This window comes from Durio zibethinus, chromosome 20 (genome assembly GCF_047325235.1).
Source record: "Durio zibethinus cultivar Kanyao isolate XHJ-2024 chromosome 20, ASM4732523v1, whole genome shotgun sequence".
NCBI lineage: Eukaryota > Viridiplantae > Streptophyta > Magnoliopsida > Malvales > Malvaceae > Durio > Durio zibethinus.
In genome coordinates this window covers 668,888-692,352 of record NC_143181.1, presented here as the reverse complement: position 1 = coordinate 692,352, position 23,465 = coordinate 668,888, and the positions used below count along the sequence as shown (strand labels likewise).

At 36.5% G+C, this 23,465-nt stretch overlaps 4 protein-coding genes and 1 pseudogene across 8 annotated transcripts; 2 read left to right on the top strand and 3 right to left on the bottom strand.

The window, feature by feature from the left end:
- Window positions 1–594: 594 nt before the first annotated feature.
- LOC111315247 (pre-rRNA-processing TSR1-like protein) lies at window positions 595–7,736 on the bottom strand. Of its 4 annotated transcripts, none has more exons than XR_016330632.1 (21): window positions 7,440–7,734; window positions 7,240–7,316; window positions 7,068–7,145; window positions 6,851–6,982; window positions 6,576–6,626; window positions 6,336–6,467; window positions 6,123–6,245; window positions 5,887–5,964; window positions 5,528–5,620; window positions 5,333–5,455; window positions 4,500–4,583; window positions 3,856–3,954; window positions 3,520–3,732; window positions 3,278–3,353; window positions 2,779–2,882; window positions 2,433–2,692; window positions 2,240–2,326; window positions 1,933–2,131; window positions 1,627–1,705; window positions 1,448–1,511; window positions 595–971 (listed from the first exon to the last, which is right to left on the bottom strand). XR_016330632.1 is itself a non-coding variant. In XM_022916835.2 (21 exons), exons 1-21 carry the CDS (start codon window positions 7,528–7,530, stop codon window positions 853–855), a joined length of 2,394 nt encoding a protein of 797 aa, XP_022772570.2. In that variant the 5' UTR covers window positions 7,531–7,736; the 3' UTR covers window positions 595–852. The 4 variants fall into 4 exon arrangements, 2 of the variants coding, with proteins under 2 accessions (XP_022772570.2, XP_022772569.2); XM_022916835.2 differs by having other exon boundaries at window positions 1,933–2,163; window positions 7,440–7,736; XM_022916834.2 differs by having other exon boundaries at window positions 1,933–2,163; window positions 2,240–2,347.
- Window positions 7,737–8,852: 1,116 nt separating this feature from the next.
- Window positions 8,853–12,638, top strand: LOC111315246 (uncharacterized; annotated as a pseudogene). Its single transcript, XR_016330584.1, has 5 exons — window positions 8,853–10,620; window positions 11,260–11,412; window positions 11,513–11,584; window positions 12,082–12,265; window positions 12,501–12,638. The product of XR_016330584.1 is annotated as an uncharacterized LOC111315246 (transcript).
- Window positions 12,639–13,044: 406 nt separating this feature from the next.
- LOC111315245 (uncharacterized) lies at window positions 13,045–17,844 on the bottom strand. The gene is made up of 11 exons (XM_022916833.2): window positions 17,535–17,844; window positions 16,592–16,649; window positions 16,401–16,511; window positions 16,043–16,180; window positions 15,637–15,706; window positions 15,497–15,552; window positions 15,243–15,368; window positions 14,422–14,561; window positions 13,875–13,947; window positions 13,713–13,787; window positions 13,045–13,577 (listed from the first exon to the last, which is right to left on the bottom strand). The coding sequence occupies exons 1-11, from the start codon at window positions 17,669–17,671 to the stop codon at window positions 13,263–13,265; spliced, it is 1,299 nt and encodes a 432-aa protein (XP_022772568.2). The 5' UTR covers window positions 17,672–17,844; the 3' UTR covers window positions 13,045–13,262.
- Window positions 17,845–18,548: 704 nt separating this feature from the next.
- LOC111315244 (uncharacterized) lies at window positions 18,549–19,742 on the top strand. Its single transcript, XM_089749057.1, has 3 exons — window positions 18,549–18,670; window positions 18,734–18,875; window positions 18,970–19,742. Exons 2-3 carry the CDS (start codon window positions 18,767–18,769, stop codon window positions 19,494–19,496), a joined length of 636 nt encoding a protein of 211 aa, XP_089605183.1. The 5' UTR covers window positions 18,549–18,670; window positions 18,734–18,766; the 3' UTR covers window positions 19,497–19,742.
- A 218-nt stretch (window positions 19,743–19,960) lies between these two features.
- Window positions 19,961–22,836, bottom strand: LOC111315243 (dolichol-phosphate mannosyltransferase subunit 1). The gene is made up of 8 exons (XM_022916830.2): window positions 22,611–22,836; window positions 21,679–21,778; window positions 21,546–21,579; window positions 21,401–21,477; window positions 21,270–21,295; window positions 21,012–21,176; window positions 20,814–20,928; window positions 19,961–20,261 (listed from the first exon to the last, which is right to left on the bottom strand). Exons 1-8 carry the CDS (start codon window positions 22,703–22,705, stop codon window positions 20,157–20,159), a joined length of 717 nt encoding a protein of 238 aa, XP_022772565.1. The 5' UTR covers window positions 22,706–22,836; the 3' UTR covers window positions 19,961–20,156.
- Window positions 22,837–23,465: the final 629 nt, after the last annotated feature.

Sequence of the window (23,465 nt, the reverse complement as noted above, 5' to 3'; positions counted from 1 at the left end):
TGGGTTAAAGATGACATAAGGGAGGCATTTAATGCTATATGCATATATCACTTGAGGAGATCTCGGGAGAGGAGATGGGTAAGGCATCGTCTGGTGCTGCTGGGCTGGTGAAACTGATTTTATTGGGTTTAGTAGTTGGTGCAACTTCGGCCTTTATGAGATATTTTTTGGCTGGGTAAAGTCTCTATGGGTTACTTGCACTGCTTCCAACAACTCAGAAACTTCATTCATGAACATCATTGTTCTCATGGATACAAAATTGAGATACGGGATTGAATCGTAGGTTTTCTGGTACGAGCAAGACATGGTTACGCTAGCGCAGAACGAAAAGCTCCTTAAAATAGAGACCATTGAAAGTGGGGTTGGTAATTCTGAGATGATTAATAAACGAACCAGCCCATATTGAATTCTCATTTACTCACGAAGAATATGATCTTTCTTAATTTAATAAGTTGAGATTAAAGCATAAGCTCATAAATAAAATACCTACTATTGATGATGATTGAGATAAACAAAATCAGACCCGTACACAAAAATCAAGCTTTTCTTCCTCACACCCCCCCCCCCCCCCACCTTGTTTTTCCCCCTCATCAGTTTTTATCAAATGAATATATTTAATAAATTTTTTCAACTGTCCCACAAGATGCACAAAAAACCCAACACACCAAACAGAGGACGAAGAAGATAGCAGGGTAAAAAACTAAAAATGGACCATTCTCCCAACTGCACGTAGCTTATCAACAGCAAACATGAAATTGGAATTGACATTCTGAACCGGTGCTTCATTCCCAACATGGGCAAGCAGAAGATCCTGATGGCTTGCTCCTATCTTTAGAAAACAGAAGCTCCTAATCAAGCATTAAGAAGAGGAAACCGGTGTTCCGGCCACTTCGGATATGAACGCTTGTATAAACTCATGCAAACAGTGTCATGTTGCTGAAGGCCCCCATTAAATACGCATTTCATTGCTCCTGATAGAAAAGAAAAAGGAAAAATCACTACTCAGCTTTTTCCTCAAAGAGAAGTGCATTTTAACATCCTCCAAGAAAAAAAATGACACATGAATTATGATCAGTCAATGAATAACACAACACATTCAATTCCTATTAGAAGATTAAAAGTACCAAAAATCAATTTATAATAGCACAACAAAAAGCAAAACCCCCTTACAGACACCTTATTTTACAAATATTACCGTTCTAAGAAAACATCCCATCTCTACAGAACCTCAAAACATTATGCATAACCATATTCCTCTCTCCCCACTCTTCCTTTATTTCCAGAAAGAGGGGTTTAAAACAAATGTTACTAGCAGATAAGATTGGCCAAAAGAAGAAAAGAAACCACTTCCTTATGTAAAGCATTCTTATTGACTTCTCGATTGTATGATTCCACAGATAAAGATGGCCATATAGCTACATATGTATATTTGAGAGGAATCACGTACCATGTGTGCCAACAGGTTCCTTAATTCGACCACGGCGACCGCACTTTGTCCATACTTCCACAGGCTGCAACCACATCCAAATCAGGAATTTCAATTATAATTTAAGTAACACTAATTCTTCCACAGGCTACTCTGGTACTAAACAAAATATTTTACATCACTTGCAAAGATTATCCTACCTTGAACCATCTCACGTCCTCTGGGTTATGGAACATATATCGTACAGTGGCTTTTAACTTGGATACTCGTTGAGGGTAACTGCATCAAGATATAATCCAACTTAACAAATCCAAACTACAACAACCATTCATACTCTTGATAGGTAGTATTTCTTAAGCCCGAAATTGTAGGTATATAATTCAACAGATATTTGCATTAAAAACTAGCCAGTAGAATCCTACTATAAGATACAAGATCATAACATCAATTAAATTACAAGATCATAACATCAATTAAATTTTATCTTAAAAAAAAAAAATCCATACCCAGTTAAAATAATCTTCTTTAGAATTATTCTATCCGGGTCAATACTTCTCAAGGAACCAACAGCAGCAACTGTAAGTGTGCTGGCTCCTCCTGCACCCTTCAGAACTATCAAAGGGAGAGGTGGAAAAGAAATAGGAGCATATATTGAAGCTATTGAAAAACGCCCTGCATGAAGAAATCTTTCCATCTTGTGCTTGTCTGAATTAATATTGTCAGTTGAAAATATGGGTCTGAAATAAGTAAAGAGGGATTTCAGAATTTTGGTAAAAAGTCCAAGGCCGTAGTAAGGTGTAAAAAGAGCATTACCTAGCAACAAACTGGCGGAAACCAACATGAAATATGAATTCTTCTTTAGCTTTAATAGGAGCATCATAGCTATCATGCTTCTTTATACTGCCAATAATTTCATAAGTACTAGATAAGAAAGATAAATATGGGTAAATTGCTATTACTAATAACCAGGAAAGTCTAAACAGGAATATGTTACGAAAGAAGATACCTAAAATGGAGGACAGACATCTTGGACTCATGTTGCAGGAGACCACATGATATAATGGGTGCTGTCCTTGAGACCACACATAATTTTGAAGCAACATCAAGAGGTACCTCCTTGATATAAAGTCTTGCATATGAACCAGCTGGGGCACAGTCGTCTCTGCTCTCTTGCTCCAATTCTAAGGATTTTGCAATAACATGCTTCTGTGTTCTTGCAAAGTTGTCAAACGCAAAAATTCTGGCATATTCTGGAGGTAGAGATTCCTAATAATCACCAGCTAAAATTTTAATAACACTTATAACAATAACCCACAATATAGCTTATAAGAATGGTATCACAATAAGATTACTTTGGGATCCCACAAGGATGTCCTAAAGGACTTGACACCTCTGTGCTTCGCAAATCGCTTTCTAGCAGGAACATCTAGCGGAGTATCCACTTCATCTGGAAACTCTGAAATTAACAATTAATCAAAGTATATTAGCATCTAGATGACGAGATGCTTATACATAGTTGTGATGATTTAAAAAGAGTGTACGAGAAAATGCATAGGCATGCGCATTTGTGTAGAGGGATAGCTGCCCTACCTCATTTTACAACTTGATAACTACTAACTAATTATCACATGCATGCCCTCTCACTTGTACTTGACTTTGAAGACTTAAATAGTGGCTTCAATTTACATCAAAGGGCTTGAAAGGGTCAGTCAGTTATAATAAATTACTCTAATTCTAGGTTTTCCCCTTTTTAATATGTAGATTATTCCAACTTTACACAAAAAAATCGACAACAAACGATTAGCAATGCTCTGAACAAAACTCTACTAGCAGTCAAGAAAACATAAATACCCTCATCTTCAGCATGTGCCTCTTTTATTTTTTTAATCTCATCCTCTATCTGTTCCCTTGTCAAATTCTCCCCTTCCTGCATGTAGAGAAAAAAAAAATTAACATACTGAATATTCAAGAGAAAAAGACAAAATGTCATGCATGCCACATGGAGCAAAGATATGCAAGAACGTATAGCTGGCACTTCTTTACAATTAGTTATGTAAAAATTGAATCAGAACAGATGCATCAAGGAGACTTACCATCATCATTGAATCATTTTCAGTTTCTTCATCAGAGTCCCTTAAGTACAAAGAAGCTTGATCTTCATCAAAGTCTAGATTATTGGCGCCTTCTTGACTAGGAAAACCACTTTCTCCTTCATCCAATACCATGCCATCATCATCCTCATCATCATCACCATCATCCTTGGCATCAGAATGCTCTTCATCTGTATCATCTATGATCCAAGCAGCCTACAACGCAGTTATTGAAGTCATCACAACTAGATCATTATCCATAAATATATGATAAATAAAAACAGAAGAGAAGACAGCAGCTCTTACAGAATGCCAAAAAATTGTCAAGAAGATTCAGACCTGATACTCAGAAGTGCCTCGAGGGAGAGTTCTCTTTCTCAGCTTCTTTTGCTTTTGGTTTCTATCAGCCTCAGCCATTTCTGCCTCTGTGGGCCACGTCTGTCAGAATAAAACAACACTATAAATTGCACTCAACATCCCCAACTTCAACTAGATGTATGCATGCGGGTGTACATATCAAATAATTTAACTAATTTAAGAAACCTTAATTACAAGTTAGCTAAGCTGATACAAAAATAGTTTGAAGGTCAAATTGGAGACAAGTGGCAACTTAATCATCTTCTTAAAGGCACACTTCTAATATGGATGCAAAAGTATGAAAATACAACCAATGGTTGTTCTGATGTCTCAATTCGATTTAGTTATACTCATCTATTAAGCATATTCAGATAATTTTTCAACACAAAATCTCCTTAAATCTTAGTTACATGTCTATTACTCCAAAAGACCACATTAGACTAATAATTGAAGGAAACAGTTAATATGAGATGAAACAATATTAGGGAAGTCAGTACTCAACAAGAATGAGGAGGCCAGAGTAGTAACTCTGTTAATCTACATGCCAACAAGGCAAGTTGTGACAGCACTGAGTAATAGGAGATGGGAAACATGATACTTAAAGCTTAGATACTCAAACAAATTACCTGTTCTCCAGCAAGTGGATCTGGAACATTCTCAACAAGCAAAGGCTCCAGGTTTAACAGATCAGGAGCTAGGGAATGAAGAACCTGGAACCAAAGAAGCAAAAACAAAAGGCTCATTACCCACTTCATTGCAATCCAGTACACAAAATAAAGACTCATTTCTAATATAGTGATGAATTCTCTTTAGATGGCGTTTACTATGGAGTGATTTAATCACTTATCACAGTGTTTGGTAGTAACTTGGAAATCCTACATGGTAGAAATCTTAGATCACCAGAGTGATTAGATCACTGTCTTGTGAGGTGATCTAAATCCCATCCAAAAGGGTGGGAAAATTTCATCACCAGGAGAGTGATCTTCAAAATCATTTCAGGATAAATTTATCAAAGTGATGCCTACCAAAATATGTTACTGCCCAAATTTTTAGTTTTTGTAATATTAGACAACTTATGTGACCTTAAATGTGAACATGTCAATAATTTCAAATTATACTCATCAAAACTAGTTAATACCCATAATTTTCTATACAACAATGAATTCTTATATTAGAAATCGTTCATTCAATAAAAATTGTAATTGTTGATTTCTTTTAAATATTTTTATTATTAACAATAAGGTTATTTGGGGTGTTTACATCCAGTGGTCTTTGAAATATGCAAGACCAAACACTGTGATTTAACATCACTAGTGACTTATAATATTATACCATATATGATAATATAATATCACTAGTGATCAAATTACCTTGAAGATCTAATCATCATGTTAATTAAATCACCACAGTAATCTTAACAGTGATACCAGATGCTACATGAAAGAAAATGGAGCAGTACCTCAACAACTTGAATATCATCAGAATCCATAGCATCATGCTCTTTTCTGGTATTTAAAGGGGTAGGATCCTTTATAATTTCAATTTTACTCAACTGGAAATCCCCCGCACCAGAGACGTGAACCTAATGTAAAAGAGCGTAAGAAACAAACACCGGATAAACATGTAAAGCACAAGCTTAGAGAGCTATAATTACCAGCTGGTTCACAGAGAGGCAGCGAGCACGTGTATAACCAGTGAGGAGAAGAGTACACTTTCCTGGACTGGAATCATCTTGAACCATATCAACCTAAAACATAGAAGTCTGTAAAATTTAACCTTCAAAGGTTTTTGACACAAACAAGTAATATAAAACAAAATTAACAGGAATATAAAAGGATTTGTCTACCCATCACAAAATGAATGAGTCAAACCTATAACTCAACTTTTCTTTAAGATGCATGTCAAAACATCTCCAAGATTTGCATTGCCAAAATACCCTATGTTAAAGTTTCCTCATCATGTATGCCACCTTAGTAGAAATTCAAGTAAAACTTTACAATAATTTATAATTACCTTTTGTGCCATGAGGTAAGGCCGTTGATTTCGCCAGTTAGGAGTTGTGAGCCTTTGCTCCTTGAAAAGCCACACGAACTGCAATCAGCATATCAGTGAAGCGTATTAGAAACGAAAAAACATGTGCATAAATGGAAAACAATCATTATTCAATTCCATCTCAATCTCATTCATTCACAGATAAATCAATGTCAGAGATTGAACTCAAAAAGATAATTCATGGCAGAGAAAATCACCTTGTGCAAGTCATCCTTTGTATCCGCAGGATAAAACTTACAATCCTCTGGAAATTCAGAAGTAAGACTAGAAGTACAGATCTTCTTTGCATCATTTCGTCTTTTAAGCTCGGTAGGTAGATCCTGGAGGAAAAAAACTTTAACCTCATTACTCGCTTTGCTAGAAATGTCACAAGTACACAAACCACATAGAGCCATAAACTGATAACATACACGAATCAAGACAACAGTGCTTGGTAAACCAAGAGACCTGAACACCGAAAGGCATTGACTTCCAAATGAATCAATATAGTCACACCTGACTCCTTCAGTAGCTGATGCCACAAAAGCAATCAAATCAGCAACCTACAATTCAAAAGGCAGTTGACCATTAAAGGGAACAAAATAAAACAAAGAAGAGTGGTACTAAACGAGGTCAACATAATATATCACCATACTGTGGACAATTTGTACCTTGGCCATTTCCATACATGATAATAGATCCCCATGAGGAGCTTGCAGTACCTAGAAAGAATAACTTAAAAGTTAGATGCTTGCAAGTTTTTGCACTGCATATCATGGATTAAAGCCGTACGTTTCAACAATCGCATTACACCAAACTTCTAATAATGATAAACAGAAATCCATCATTGAAAACGAAAAATTAAAGAAAAGTAATGCCTGAAACCCTGTTATCATGTCGCAGCTGTCTTTAAATAAAACATGAAAAAGGGGGTAATGATGCCTACTGTTAGTCTCAGTTTATACTCGGAAGAAGCAACTGTTGATGACAAAACTCCGGTACATTCTGTTGATAGCAATCGCAAAAGGTCTTCAGCAAGTGAACTTACATTCACAGATGCAGAAAGCGGGAAAAGAAGCTGTCGGGAAAAAAAATCACAAGGATGAAAAAAAACCAACTCAAAGCAACAATATCCGAAGATTTAATTTATACAAAAAGCTTACAATGACGCGGGGAGGGCTGGCCAATCCACTTGAAGCCCTTTTCTCTTTCAAAAGAGCTGCCCTTTTCTGTTCTCGTAGCTGCAAAACCAAATAGAATTTGCCAATGTGAGATGCTCACGACAATAAATTGACCAGTTAAGCATCAGAAACATTCGAATTTATTATCAATCACCATCTTGCTTCGCTGAAGCCGAGCAGCTCGGGCTCCCTTCGTTACATTTCGGTCTGATTTTGCAATACGATTCTTATCTAAACCACCAAACAGGTAAAAGAATCATTCAGAAAACTGATAAAAATTCAAAGTAAAAAAAATGAAATTAAACAAAAACAAAAAACTATTTTTGAGTCATCGAAGTCGAATAGAGGGGGGACCTTTTTGAGAGACTTTGTGAATACTCCTGGAAGATTTGGAGGAGAAACGGGACTTGTGAGGCTTATTGACTTGAACTCGAGATCCTCCCATGGTGAGCTGCACCGTAGAAACCCTAACGAAACATCAAATGCAAAGCCGCCGAGGTTTTTTTTCTTTATATATATTTAAACCCTAACACCGATGCTTAACAGAGTATAAAATAGCGGCACGGGTTTTTGGTTGAATTGCTACTACCTATTTCGTTAGGTTCATTATATACCGTTGCCTTTGAGCACCGCCACTTAATATCAACACATGTTTTATTTTTCATTTCAAGTAGGGTAAAAATACTAACCCAGAGAGGCAGACTGTACGGTGTGTAAAAAGCACAATCCATTGGGCAGGCCGGGAGAGTGAAACTGGTTATCTAGGTACAAGATGGGCCTAAATTTATATTTAAGGTCAGCCCAACAAGATGATTTGATAATGGATTGAATTTGCCTAAATTCATTACACTTCCTCCAGCCCTTTTTTATTCATAAAAATAATAAAGATCTTTATATTTCCTCTCTTTTTGTAATAAATCGAATAATTCATATATGATATAATCATATGTATGATACAAAGTAATATTAAATAAAGTTGTCATAGGCACCAACACTAGTCGTTTAAATTGAGACAAGTGTTCTTTGATTGACATTGTAGTTTAAAACTAATATTGTGCAATTAGTATTGGACATATGAATGAGTTATGTAATTAAAGAGGGAAGCCATCCTTGATTCACCAAAATTGATGATAATTATATATATATATATATAAACAAGATTTAGATGGAATATGGTAGCAGCCTTACCTCATTGCGAGCATTTGACCAAAGTTAATCAAGTTGTGCTTCTTTTTCAATATATTTAATTGTAATGTAATTGTTGATTCACCAAAATCTATACTCACTTCATAAATAATTTATGTTAATTTTGAACAAGCTTGAAAATAAGAGATCATGAAAGCAGGTTAAACAAGTTGTTTCACAATATTAACCAAACCTTAATCACACAAATCTTTGTAATATTTAATTATAATTCGTTTTTATTGATTTTTTTTTTTTTTGTGTTTTTTCAAAGGAAAATGAAATTTTATTTCAACTTTTGAAGTTATTGGAATGCCAAAAGGTTTGCCATATTATTAAACCTCTCATGAAAACTATTAATATAAATATCATACTTGATTATTTGCATTTATGAAACATATGTGTACGTTTTTCTTAATTGCTATGCTAATATGCTATGAATGGGAAAAACAAAAAACAACATCCCGTAGGTCGCGATATAGGAGATAAAAACTTCATTTCCTTTACATTAAACGGCGTCGCTTTGCATTAAATTGATTTTCTTTAAAAAAAAAAAAAAAAACTGCTTCGCCACGGTTACGACTTACGACCACGAAAGTAACCGGCGAAGAACCGATTAAAGCAATTTCGTTCTCTCTCCCATCTCCAAACGACGCAGAAATAAAAGATTGCTCCTGCTGCCACGTCAGCCTCCAAACGTCTCTCTACATGGCTGCCGCCACTGAAACCTCCAGCACCCTCACAATTGATAAAGGTAGAGATAGAGACAGATATGACGATGGAAATGATGACCAAAACGATGTTCTTTCTATTCACAAGCGCCGTTACGACTTCACTCCGTTACTCGACTACGTCTCCCGCTCCAACATGGAGTCTGACTCAGACTCCGACTCAGCCTCACCCACTTCGCTTGACCCTACCGAGTTCCAGCTCGCCGAGTCATACCGGGCGGTACCTGCTCCAGTTTGGCACTCTCTATTGAAGTCACTATGTTCCACTTCGTCCTCCTCTTCTATGTACTTAGCTTACGCCGTCGTTTCATGGCTTCAAAGACACAACGTTTGTTTCTCCTACGAACTTTTCTACTCAATTCTAATCCACGCCCTTCGCCGCTCCAGAAGCTATACGAAGCGTTTTTACTCTCTCAGAGGCAGACCCCAACTCCCTTAACATACAACGCCTTAATCAACGCGTGCGCCCGCAACAACGATCTCGAAAAGGCTCTTAATCTTATGTCTAGAACGCCTAACGATGGTTAGCAATCAGATTTTGTGAATTACAGCTTGATAATTCAGTTGCTTACTAGAAACAACGAGATTGATTCATCTCTTTTGCAGAAGCTTTATTGGGAAATTGAGGTCGATGGCCAGCTTTTGAATGATATAGTCGTTGGTTTCGCTAAAGCAAATGATCCAAGCCGGGCTTTAAAGTTTTTAGCTAAGGCGCAAGCAATTGGGTTGAACCCGAAAACGGTTACTCTCGTGGCGGTTATGTATTCGTTAGGTTGTTGTGGGAGGATGGCGGGGGCTGAAGCTGTTTTTGAAGAAATGAAAGGAAGTGGATTGGAGCAAAGAACCAGAGCTTATAATGCGCTTCTTAAAGGATTTGTGAAAGCGGGTTCCTTGAAAGATGCAGAGTTAGTTATATCCGAGATGGAAAAAAGTGGGGTTTCACCTGATGATCATACTTATAGTCTTGTAGTTGATGCTTATGTGAATGCTGGTAGAGGGGAGAGTGCAAGAACTGTGTTGAAACAGATGGAAGCCAATAATGTGCAGCCGAATTCTTTTGTTTATGGTAGGACTTTAGCTAGTTATATAAAACAAAGGAGAATGGCAAAGATCATTTCAGGTTTTGAGGGAAATGAAGAGTAATGGGATTCAACCAGATAGGCTTTTTTATAATGTGATGATTGATACATTCGGGAAGTATAACTGTCTTGATCATGCCATGGATACGTTTGATCGGATGTTATCAGAGGGTATTGAGCCAGGTACTGTTAGTTGGAATACGCTAATAGATTGCCATTGTAAAGCAGGGGGGCACGACAGAGCTGAGGAATTGTTCGAGGAAATGAAGGAAAAAGGGTATTCAGCATGCACTGCTACGGATGATATTATGATAAATTCATTTGGAGAACAGGAGAGATGCTGGTAGTCTGAAGTGCTTGTTCGGGAAGATGCAGACTCAGGGTTTGTTGCGTAATATTGTGACATATACCACACTTGTAGATATTTATGGAAAGTCTGGGAGGTTTAGTGATGCCTTTGAGTGCTTGGAGCTCATGAAGTCTGCTGGGTTAAAACCTTCCTCAACCATGTATAATGCCTTAATAAATGCCTATGCACAGAGGGTACGTTATCCTATCATTGTTTCAGTTCTCATTCAACTCTCATGTTTGGCCACAGTTTCCTACTTAATTCTGACTCATGCACTGCTATGATATGCGTACTTTAATCAATTTGATGGCCGCTGTACAGTTACTTGTTGCTGTCTTATTTGTAAGCAATGACATAGCTGTGCTAGATGGAAATTTTCAACATTATGGCAGCTATACCATCATAGATTGAAACACATGATGGACTATATTCTCCTCCATTGGTAGGCTTAGTTAGCTGTGTCACACGTAAAGCTTTTATGTGTTGGTGACTTCATAGTATATAGATTTGTTGACAATTTTGATCCTCTTCAATATGGTCTGTATCTTGAGAATTCTCTCGCATGTTTCCTGGTTACTTGGAAATTGTTGGGAAAGTGTACCAGATGTACTTTAGGCTAGTAAGTTAAAATCTTATGGAGGGTTTATTTGGGTGTATGTTGTTGCAATGAACAAAAAATGCTAGTCTAATGATCTGCTTGGCACAAAGACTGCATTTTCCACAGCCTGTCAGTTTATTATTCAACTTAAAGTTTGAGGTTTAGCAAGAGCTTGCTCTATTGGATGAGATGTTGAGGGCATACCTTTATTATCCTTCTTTCTGCTTTTAAACAGGGTTTATCTGAGCAGGCAATATATGCATTAAGGATTATCAGAGCAGATGGCTTAAAGCCTGATCTCTTGGCTCTCAATTCACTAACCGATGCTTTTGGTGAGGATAGAAGGGATGTTGAGGCCTTCGCTGTATTGCAATATATGAAAGTAAATGTGAGTACCCTGTTACCTTTGTTTGCCTGCCTTGAAATTATTAGTACTATTCTTTTAAGTGATACTTTTGACATTATTATTTGGTCCAATTTATATACAGGATGTGAAACCAGATGTAGTTACCTATACTACACTTCTAAAAGCTCTTATCTGTATTGACGAGTTTTATAAGGTATTAATTAATGTGTCCTTTCTGCTATGAGAATGAGATATTAGCCTCCTCTGCTTTCCTATACCACAAATAATATTTTCTGCGCCTTTTTTATGCATGGCCGTTTGGATTAGTAGCCTACTGCCTTTTCTCTTTGCCAATTTTGGGTTCTTGCTCTTTATATGTTGGCTGATTTAGCTATAGTTATTGCAGATTTGAGTCTTGATTGTGAAGACACCCTCAACAGAAAACAACCTTAAACTTTCATATTATGGTCCCACATCTGACTCCCGCCCCCTCCCCCTCTCTTCTCTTGCATATAGCAACATTCATTCCAGTTTACTTCTTGTCCTGTTCACTAAAATGTTGAAAGAGCCAATAGATCTGTGGTACTAATTCTGATCACTGCTGCTACAACTTTTCTTGCTGTTGATGTAAGCATTGCACCATGTCATCTATTTATATTTATAGCATCCATTTATTGTTATTTAAAGATACTCTGTGTCGTTTGAATTCAGGTCCCAGCTGTATAGGAAGAGATGATTTTGTCTGGTTGCACTCCTGATAGAAAAGCTAGGGTAATGTTACGGTCTGCTGTGAGAGACATGAAGCAAACAGTGAAGTCATAGTTGACATTCCATAATCCATGTGACTAAAGCAATTTATAACGGAATGAACTGTTGTTTGAGTTATCAATTTGAGGTTAGTAGCCATTTTCCTTTTTTTGATGTTTGAACATTTTGCAAAATGCCATCTTGAAAGAAAGAAAGCAAGTTCTTTTGTGCAGTTTTGGCTCACAAGTGACTCAGTTTAAAAGAATCAACAATTAAGTTTTTTTGAATTGAAAGGGAATGGATATTTTAAACCAATGGTCATTTTATACCAAGTAACATATGACAATCTTCTGCTATATATCTAGTTAATTGTTTTCCTTCAGAAACTGTTTTGCAGGAACCATTAATTCATGCTACCATGCAGGGTTATCATCGGGTGACTCTTGGGAATCGTTGAACTCAAGGAGCTGTGTTCCGAAGCTTGGAATGAGGACACTTGTTATACGCTAGGACTACTGTACATAAGACATGACGAAGCCCTCCCCTTTCTTCTTTTTCATTTAGGTTAGAGAACAATTTTTTTCACTATTACAAAATAGCAACTAATCTGCTGTCTGCAATCTTGTGTTATATTTCAAAACAATAACCATTATATAGAAAACAATATTTAAACAGCAGCGACGACTGCTTTTAATCTCTGTTCTCTCTTTCATTCTATAGAAAATACCATCCGTCGCCATGCAACTCCTGGATGCCCGCAAACGCTTTCAAAGTTATCAAAAAAAAAAAAAAAAGAAAATCAAAATCTTGCACGTGATTGCTTGTTTTAAATGTAAATGTTGTGTTCCCACGGTCGCCAAAATTTTAATATCCCCTACATACGACGTTCAAAAGATTAGCGTCGATCCCTTTAATTGGAAAAAAAAGTTGATTAGTATTGGGATCACGTTTCCATTGCAGCAAATGTGAAAGCATTAGCTTTGATACACCGCAAAGAAAGGTAAAATAACATCTACATTATCAAAGAACAACATACAAAATAAAAATAAAAAAAACTCTATTCACTTGTACAAAATCACAGCATACATCTTTAGTTCAAAGAAGGTAACGTGCAGCCCTCCCCACTTTGTATTCCATGTAAAGTGTCAAAGAGGTATAGCCGAAACAATTTGTCTGCCACCCTTAGTTTTTGAAATTCGAGAACAGAACATGAACAGTAACAGCACTGAGGATAACAAGAAAAGCCTGAAATATGTTCTTATCTCCTGCATTCCAACCTCAAGCACCTCCGTCTTCTTCTCATATCTACTTCTTCTACCCATTAAGTAACCATCAAGATATTCATCTATGGACACCCATTTGTCCATATTAGATGCACCAGACTTGGAATGGACATCAAGCTGACGTGGTCCCAGCTTAAAAATTGTGAAACAAGCAGCAGACCAGTCATTGATAACTTTCTGAAAACCCAAACAAAATCTTTGTTACTTAGAAAAAGTTCAAAAAATTGTAAAAACATGCAATCTTATATTTAGAAAAGCAAAATGAAAAATAAAAAACTGTAAGCAGTGGATTTTAGAGGCAAGTTAACGTACCTTGAAGGTGGTAAGGTCAACTGGATTGAACATTTTAAAACAGTCTTTTGCCGAGGCTGTACCATCTCCATAGATCTGCCACCCAACATGCAAGGTATAACTGTTAATGAGGTTAATTTTCTTTAAGTTATTCAGTGAAAAGAGAGTTTGCATTTCAAATACCTCAAAGGTGAATGCCATGGGTACTCTCACAACATCATACATGTAATCTGTTGCTGTCCCATGTGCCAGATAACTGAAATCAGTAACATTCAGTTATTAGTGGGATGAGATTGAACCAAAAACAAGTAAAATATTTTAAAACACAAAGATTTCTTTTTTACTTTTACTTTTTAGTGAGAAAAACAGAGAGATTTCCATTAAAACCTGCTTGGGACTTTTAATCTCATGCCTTTGGTTGCAAACATAGTAATTCACTGAACTATAGAGTGCTCTAGTAAAAAATGAAGGATTTGAAGAATGAAGTCATTGTCATGCACTATAAATTACTTGTACAGGATAGAAATGCTTGACCAAAAATAGCTTCCAAAAGACAACCCTAAAAGAAAAGGGAATGAAGCTGTACAAATTATTAGTTGCCAATGCAGGATATTTTATTCGGAAATGGAACTATCCCTCAAATTCTTGGACTACTATCATTAGATTTTATGTACTTAACTAGCATGATGCTATCACAAATCATCCTCACTTCTAAGAATAAAATACAAACCCGACAGAGCCTCCACCCGAACCAATCATGCAACGCTTGTGGCAATGAACATTATTCAGTTCTTCAAGCAACAATCTCATTCGATGTGATGACAATTCGTCAGGGGTTCTGTTTTTGTGGTCATACGGCATAAATAGTGCCTACAAGAATTATAATCAAAACCAAGAAGTAGGTCATACAGACAGTATTCAGACCTATCCCTAAGTGAAAAGAAAAGGACCAAAAAGCATAAAGCAAGCTTGGGCATCAGTGAGTAGAATGAAAACGAAAGACATATCGCAAAATTAACTCTATCAAGCCCACATATACTAAATTCAGTCCCAATCAATACATATTTGAGCAGGGATGGCTATTCTTCCGCAAAAGGTACTGGTATGGTACTAGAGTTTGACTTCAAAAACTGAAATACGGACAACCAAAAATACTAAAACATTATAAAATACAAGAACCAGTCTTCCTCTCCTCAATCTGGTATAGACAGGATATCAAATCTTTTGTTATATGCTCTTACCAACATTATATAATATCCTACAAACAAAGTTTTCTCTTGATTACAAAGATTATCGTTTGCTTTGAGTTTTTGTCATGTATAGATGCACATTGCAAACTAACTGGATTAATTCCTCTTGACAAAACATTTCAGGTAAAAGAAGATGCCTTTTAGTGCATGTGAATATTTCCTAGAGATTTCAAGGTCCAAAAAGGTACTTTAATGCTGCAATTCTTAGTAAAGAATAGCTTAAGCATCTAACAATAGTTAAGGCAAAAATTGGTAAATGAAGGAAAAAGAAAGGGTTAACATGAAATTCAGGATCACTCACCTCCATCCCAGAGTGTACATTAACCCATATGTGAGGATCAAATGATATGGCAAGTTTACGCATGATTTGGGTTTCAGGTTCGCTAAAAGCAGCAGTTCCAGGATTCTCTTCATATGGATCATAGTCCTATAATTGAAGAAAAAAATTAAATGAAAAACCTCATCATGTAAATGAAGATAAAACTTAAACATGCAACTGTGTTAAGAACTATATCAAATAGGATTTGTATGAAGAAAATGAGAGGCATAATGAACCTTCTCCTTCTTTCCCCAATCTACACTCCAATTCCGGTTGAGATCAACTCCTCTCCCTGCCAAAGAAACCAATTTAAATGTTTCAACTTGTTACTAACAAGATCATAGATATTTTATATTTTTAAGATAAATTGCATTACCGTTTCTCCTTTCACAAAGATCTCCCGCTTCAACAAGTTTGCGACCATTCAAATTCTCCATGGGCACTACCTACAATGTTATTGGATATTAGCACTCAAGTTACTAATGGTCAAAGTCTTATTTCCCAAAATAAGTAAAGAAATCAAGGCAATTTTTTTATTATTTTAATTTACATGATATATATATCTAGCAATCTAGCATCACATGGGACACATATTACCAACTGAAAATCAATCTATGAAGATATTAAATAACAAAATCTTATTCATACTTCCTCCTGTAGCAACCTCAAAATTCAAGATAGAGAGAAACTAAATTTGCATAAACAACTCACTTCACCAGATACATTAATTCATATTGTGGGAAAACAAAAGCCATGAATGTTTGCAAGTAAACATAAACTACCTTTATAACTACGTTGTCAAGGTTACTATTTAAGGAAGCTTGGTCCATCTTGGGTAGAAACTGTTCTTCACTTAAGATTGACAAGATCCTTAATGCCAGTTCAGATGTAATAAGCTCCCTTCCATGCTGCCCAAAACTCTGGAAGACAAGGAATTATCTGTCAAGAACACCAGCAATTACCAATCTGAGATCATCTATTAACTACATATCAGATTAGAAACAAGGTTAGCAAATACAGTAATCGTATGCAAATTTAAGCATTAGATTCCATCTGTTAAAATCTTTAATAACTAGAAAGCAAAAACATCAATTGTTCTTCCCATACCATTCACAAAACATTAATATGCAGGAAACTTACAAGAAGGATCCTAAACTTTGACTTGTCGTCAATCTCCTTTCTACTCTGGCAATAAGTAACAACAGTGATCTCTGCCTCGTAACCTTTGTTTCCAGCTTTAATTGTTTCTACCTGTTCATAGCATGAATAATCATAAACCAAATTCCCACGCAAAAATTGTTTCCAAATATAAGAAGTTGTAGTCCACCTACAGTGAGTTTGTCAGGGTGTCGATGGACCAGGGACTTTATCTGTTCAATCAAATCATTACTGCAAAATGGTATCGAAATAAATTAAAACAAGAAACCAAGATAATAAGGCTCTAAATTCCCAAGTTTGGTTTTGGGAACTAGAACGTTCACATCATCTTCAGAAACTTGGTAAGTCAAAAGTTTCAAAAATCTAGACTACATTAGTTCATTTTGATTTTCGGTCTATTCTCAGACTGTTACTCCTTTTCTTCTCACGTCAATGATTCTTGTGATCCAAAAACCAGTTAACTTAAAAGTATGGCAGAAAATTCAAAATCTGACATTCAAATATAGTCTGGCAAATTCCACCATGCCAAATTAATTCAAAAGGGGAGGTTATCGTGTAATTCTCCAGAAACTAGTGTGGGCAAGCTTAAATTTACCATATTTGGAGATGTTTAAATTAGAGAAGACTTTGAGTCTCTGCTTGTAAGGAATATCAGGCAGTCAATTTGATTAAATGCATAATAAGGAAGCACCAAGAACACTCTTTGTTATAGAAATCTCCCTACTTGAAGCATTAACAAAACATTTTGTTATAGAGATCTCCCTACTCTAATCTACTTGGGTTTCACTTTGTCAGTTGTATTTCAAACTTAAATATTTCCGCAGGAGTTTGCAGCAAACCAACTCTGTTTTATTCTTTTTTTGGGTTCAGAAGATTCATTCATCGACCAAAATATTAAAGAAAGTTAAAATTATAATATTTTGCTTATCGTTCGAGTAATGGGAGCTGATAAGCTTGATCGTTGATGGACAAATTTGAAGACCCTATATTCATATTAAATCATACGCCACCAAAAAAAAGAGAACAACTTTACCAATTTTTTTTCACAAATTGAAGAAAAAACCGGATTCTGAGATTTTAGTAACATGAAAAAAACAAAGTAATGAGAAAACATACCTGGAATGGTAGAGATCGCGGTTGATGCGAGTAAAAGAAGGTTGGGTGAGATTAGCGTCGGCGTAAACGGAAGAGAAACTTGGCGAAGAAGCAAAGAAGGAGAGGAAAAAAGAGAAGAGAAGAAAGAGACCAGCCATGGCCGACAGAATGAAATGAAAAACACAGACGCTGCTGGCGCTGGGTCGGTTTTATTTCATAATTTCTACGAAGAAATTTAATTTGCGAAGACTTTCTAGTTTAGATGATGAACTGGATTCAAACAGAATGTGTGGCTTTGTTTGTCAGTTTGTCTGCTGGATTTTCCACGTACAACGGCCTGCTTTCCTTCTTTTATTTTTATTTATTTTTTTAATATTTTTTTTGTTACTGCTCTGCCGCTACTTGGTTAAAGATCGATTTAATAATTAAAAAAAATTAAATAAATGCTCCCACAAAAGGTGACAGCCAGCCACGGTCATCGTTTTGTTTTATTGTTATCTTTATGTTCTGATCTTTGATCGGATTGGATTCCAGAAGCAGGTTAATTAATTTATTTGTTTAGTTAGTCTCTCCGTTAGTATTACATTAATTACTTACTTTGTTTAGTGGAAGATACAAAGATGGACTGCTGCAAGTTGTGGAACTCATTAGGCGGGTCAGATCAAACTATGCTCGGTTCCTCGGTCGGTCCCTTCGGTTTTTGGACTGAACTTCCGTAGCCTGATTGTGGGGGCCCATTACTACTTTCCACATCTGTTCAAATTAAGCAATATCACTAGGTCACACCAACCTTCCCAGAAAATGGGTTCGTTTTTTTTTTTTTTGAATCATCAGTATCAATGCTTTCAACCTGGGTGGGTCAACAGTTGAATCCTCGATACCTCTTTGTTTTGATTTCCTTTTATTTTTAGTTGGGCCCAACAATTGGGGCTTTGTGTGCTTTTGATTTTGAAACAAGCCTTTCAAATCTAATGTCTTATGTCAGTGACACCAATTGTAACCGTCAGATCATGGATATGACCGTTTGAAACGCTCCCTCATTCTCTCCCCTGTGCAAATTCAAAGTTCAAACCTCAAATCAGTGTCTCACAATAAAATGGACAACATACTGAAAAAGTTATTAATAAAAAAGTAGAAACTGTCTCGACAATTCCGACGTAGGTTTCTCTTTCAATCATTTTCTCTAATACTCTTGTTTCTCTCTCTCTGAAGCTCCGCAGTTTCTCTGTCAGGGAAAGGAAAAAGATATTATCATGTCTAAGATGAAATCTGATCGTAAGCCTACACTTGCTAAATCGCCTATCCGCCTACGACCCCGTCGTGTCCTTCGATCAAACTCAACCTCCCTGCAAACTCCACCAGGTATCCCCGGTGAAGAACTCGCACCAACTCTAGATTTTTATTTTCTTTTTTGTTTGGTTTTTAATTGGGAATAAATGCTTGGTTGTTGTTAAAGGTTCTTTAACGAAATCTCAGAAGCGGATTCGTACTTGGGCAATCGAAGATTCTGAGATTCGACCCGAGTATCGCTCCATTTCTTGCGAGTTACATGCTTTGGCTAGGATGGTTGGAAATGAACTTGGAAATGGGGAAACGGAAAACGCTGGTTTTGGTGAGACTAGTCTCAACGCCAATTCCACTCCTCTGTTTGAGAGAGGCAGATTTTACGACGAGTACTCGGCGAGGAGAAACGAGAGGCTTAAGAGAAAGAAAGGCGAAAAGGGGAACGAGGCAAAGACTGGGCACCATCTTGGAGTAACAGTTGATTCTTCAAAGAGAAGAGACTCGAAGAAGCTTGAGAACTTGAGGAAGTCAGTGTCTGCCGTTTATTCCATGGAGAGGAGCGAGATTCAGGCTCCTAGGTATCTGCTTCGAAGCATGAGTAAAGAGAATAAGAAGCCTCCTCTCGCTGTCAACCATAACAAGTCAACTGTGACTGGCACTGAGAAGAAAATTGCGGCTAGAAGAGTTAGGAGGGTCTGAAAATTGGAAATTGGTTTTTATTTATTGGCATTTTGTTTTTGGTTTTAGGAAATTGGGGATTCTATTCCTTTTCCAATGGATTTTAGCATCATGCTTCGTTCTGGTTACTCCACCAGACGTTTGACACTGCCCAGTAAATATTGTCCCCTTTTGTTTTTGAGATGCTCAAATATTATCCCATTCAGCTTTTACATTTTCTTGTTGCACTATAAGTAAAGAAATTTCCTAGTTTCATCAATCTCCATTAATCGCCTGAATAAGCAGTCTCTCTAGTTCATATGTTTGTCTGCAATTTCTCTATGACAGAATCATAGACCGTAGCAACATAAAACAAGGATGAGGAGGGCTGCCACGGCGAAGAATGAAGACCAATAACCAACTGGCACAACGTCCTGATCCTGTAAAATGCAACCCTGGCTTTTGCTTTTCATTTCCGTTGAATAACATTCCTGAGTAAACATTGTTAGCCAAGCATCCAGTAGCAAAATAATTTTTGAAATCTAAGTTTGCCATCAAAAGTCAGGTTACATAAGGGAACTAAGAACAAGCTATAAAATTTTTTGCTGCAGAGTCTACACTAAATCTCAACCAGTCACTTCTTGAGTAAACAGATAAATAGGTTATTGTGTTGGCTATATTTGTAATATTTGTAGAAAGGTCTCATGTTGTGACCAAAAGATATGCAAGGCCTTTTAGATACTCTACAATTTCAGATCCGCCAAGCTTTGAACTTCCAAACACTCTATCGACAAAAGTTATAGGAACCTGTAGACCATAGAAAATCAAATCAATGAAAATGCAAAGGATTAAACAAGTTGTTTACCTGCATGATTTATTGATGTTTGAACAGCACACTTCAATGGCTTAAAGAAGCAGGGGACAGGAAGAAAACCAAATAGGTGAACCATATGACCAAACTCCAATCTAGATAATTTCTGTACAATCTGGTTAAATTTAGGACATAACATATTCAAGTGTAAAAGTTCATGATACTCCCCATCATGAAATCCCATTGGCAGAGCAAAATATGAAAATCATCTTCACAGAGATTAAGTTAAAAGAATAATTTGAGAAAAGCAAAATCAGCATTCAAGTTAGTTGCATAAGTTGCAAAGGCAGTAGTACTGAAGTCCATTTCTTGTCCTGGGGTTTTAAAGTGAATTATATGGGTATAAACAGAAGAGAACAAAAACGTTTACTCTTACATGCCGACGACCAAGTACTCAACCTACACAAACTAGTAAAAGATAACAGAAGCTCACTTAAAGTTAGAATATCTGTCATTCATAAGAATGAAACTATAGAAATGAATTATACCTCTTCAATGTGGTAGCCTTTTCTTGAAGCCCTAACAATCATCTCCATTTGAAATACATATCCCTTGCTAACACAGGAGCTAATGACATCTTCAAGCACTGATTTCCTATAAAGCCTTCAAAAGAGAAGGAAAAAAAAAATTGGCTCTAAAGCTATGACAGTCTGAAACAGCCCATTTCTGTTAATTAGTTTTTATACCTGAAAGATCCAGTTAAGTCCGATACACCAGGCCACAAAAGAGTCTGCGCAAGGACATTGGCCCCCCTACTTGTTAGCTTTCGCATCAGATTCCATCCATGCACACCACCGCCTTTAACATACCGTGTTCCAGTAACTATGCTGGCGCCAGTTTCCACCTGTTTCCTATAAAGATGTCATGGACCAGAACATTAGAAGGATCTGAGTAAATCAGGCATAATTGTGAACCCTAAAAGGGTCAACCAAAAAATTTCTTACTTGATGAAGCTTAGCAAATATTTTGGCTGCAAAAAAAGGATTGAAGAGATCATACATGTGATAGAAAACAGGAAGTGTTGTAAATGGATTTAACTGGTAGAAGAGGCATACAGAAACACCATCGCACTTACATGATGTGATAGATCAGCATCCATAATTACAACAAAATTTCCAGAAGCATGCTTCAAACCATGTATGTAAGCCGTTCCTGAAACCAAGAACAATTACAAGGCCAGCTCCACCTATTACTCCTGAAAGGGAATAAATTTTACTTACCCAATCCAAGCTTCTTAGGTCTAGGTCTCAATAGCTGCATCATCAAGGAGACAGAGGCAGCGGTAAGCATAGGAATTGATCAGCAAAACAGATTACATATAGATCCAATTTTGAAGGTTAGTATGAAACTTACAACACGATCTTCACCATACAGTTTCTGCAGTTGTTTCACAACTTCTTGGGTACCATCAGGGCTCCCATCATCCACAACAATTATTTCAAAATCTACACCCCTACTCCAGGCAAGAAAAGTGACAACAGCTTACATAAGACAGATAGTTGGAGCTATCACAATACCAGAGGAATGGTTTTTGAGGTAAACTTATCAGGTGAGTGTTAGGCAGTTACTTTGTTACTCATTTTGATGAAAATAAATCCATAATGCATCATGATAGACAAGAAGCAAAATTACATGACTGGAAAAGTGGAAATGAATTCAAATAATGTTTTCCCTTCACTGATCTCAACTCATTTGTGGTGAGAATTTTGGTCCCAAGAACACCATACTTGTGACATTTGAATTAACAAAGACTAAAAGAAACCAGCTAAACGGACAAAAAAAGGACCATTGATTAAACTCCTATGATTCAATTTTACATAGCTGGTTTAAGCATATGAAGGATTCATATGCATAGGTCCGTATTCCGGGAAAAAAAATGCCACGAAGAACCAGAGTTATCTAAAAAATGACAGATGCTTCAATTTGTTCCAGAATAATGCTAAGTCTACTTTCTAAAACAGAAATTAAAAGCTTTTTCTATATTCATCATCCGATTCAAATCATTTGCATGATAAGAAAACAATACCATACAATACCAAAGAAAAAAGACAATTCAAATACCGTACAATAAACTCTATCAGGAGAAGAGGGGCAGAAAGAAAGAACGTGAATTTAAGAAAAGAGGGGCAGAAAGAAAGAGCGTGAATTTAAGAAAAGAAGGGCAGATCTCCATAGATCACGTCAAATTACTAATATTACGAGTTCAGCTATCAAAGACAAAATATAAATAATGTAAATAAAAATAAAAATAAAAAAGGAGAGATTTGGAGTTGGGAAATACCTACCGGAGATGTTTGAAGATGAGATAGACGATGAGAGCAATGTTGAGGCGCTCGTTATAAGTTGGTATTATTATGCTGTACTTATTCTTCTGCTCCATTTTTCTCTTCTCTCTAAAACCTTGGTAAATCTTATATTTGTTTTTGTCCCACGACGGAAAACTTTTACCAAGATGATTTCTTCCTGTTCCTCACCCTTCTTTCCTTTTTTTCTTTAAATTATTCAGAAAAAATTTGCTCGGCTTCCTTTAAATTGGGCGAAGGCCTAAGACCATAGAAGGCCGCTTCAAACGAGAAGTACAAGCTCAATTGGGCTAAAGGCATGTTGGTCCCCTTCAAGCCAGAAGGATAAAACCAATTGGGCTAATCTAAGACGGATCCCCTACCAACCTCTAAACCAGAGTCAGAGTAGAATTCATCCTCTTCTCAAAATAAAACTCAAACATTGGGTTATGTGCTTAAACGGAAGAGACACAAAAGGCGTATTTTCAAACAATGTTCCTTGAACTCTTCTCTAGAGGCTATTTAATCGCAGCAATGGAAATAGCAAGACCTACCATGTACACTGGACTAGATCTTCTTTACAACTCTAAAGATTTTATTGCGACTTTGGTCTTTCTACAGCATAACTAGTTGTTAAGCATACTATATATATATATATATATTATACTCTACTACATAACATTTGCAACAACAAACAACATTCCCTGGTTACTCCTCACACTATTGTTATTCACAAAACAAACTACCACGTATTAATTTGTTTTGCTCTCTTTTGTTCTTACAAGGTCCCTATATATTAGTACTATTATTGTTTATCATTTTCATGAACCAAACAAATAGAATATGTAAAATAGGTGA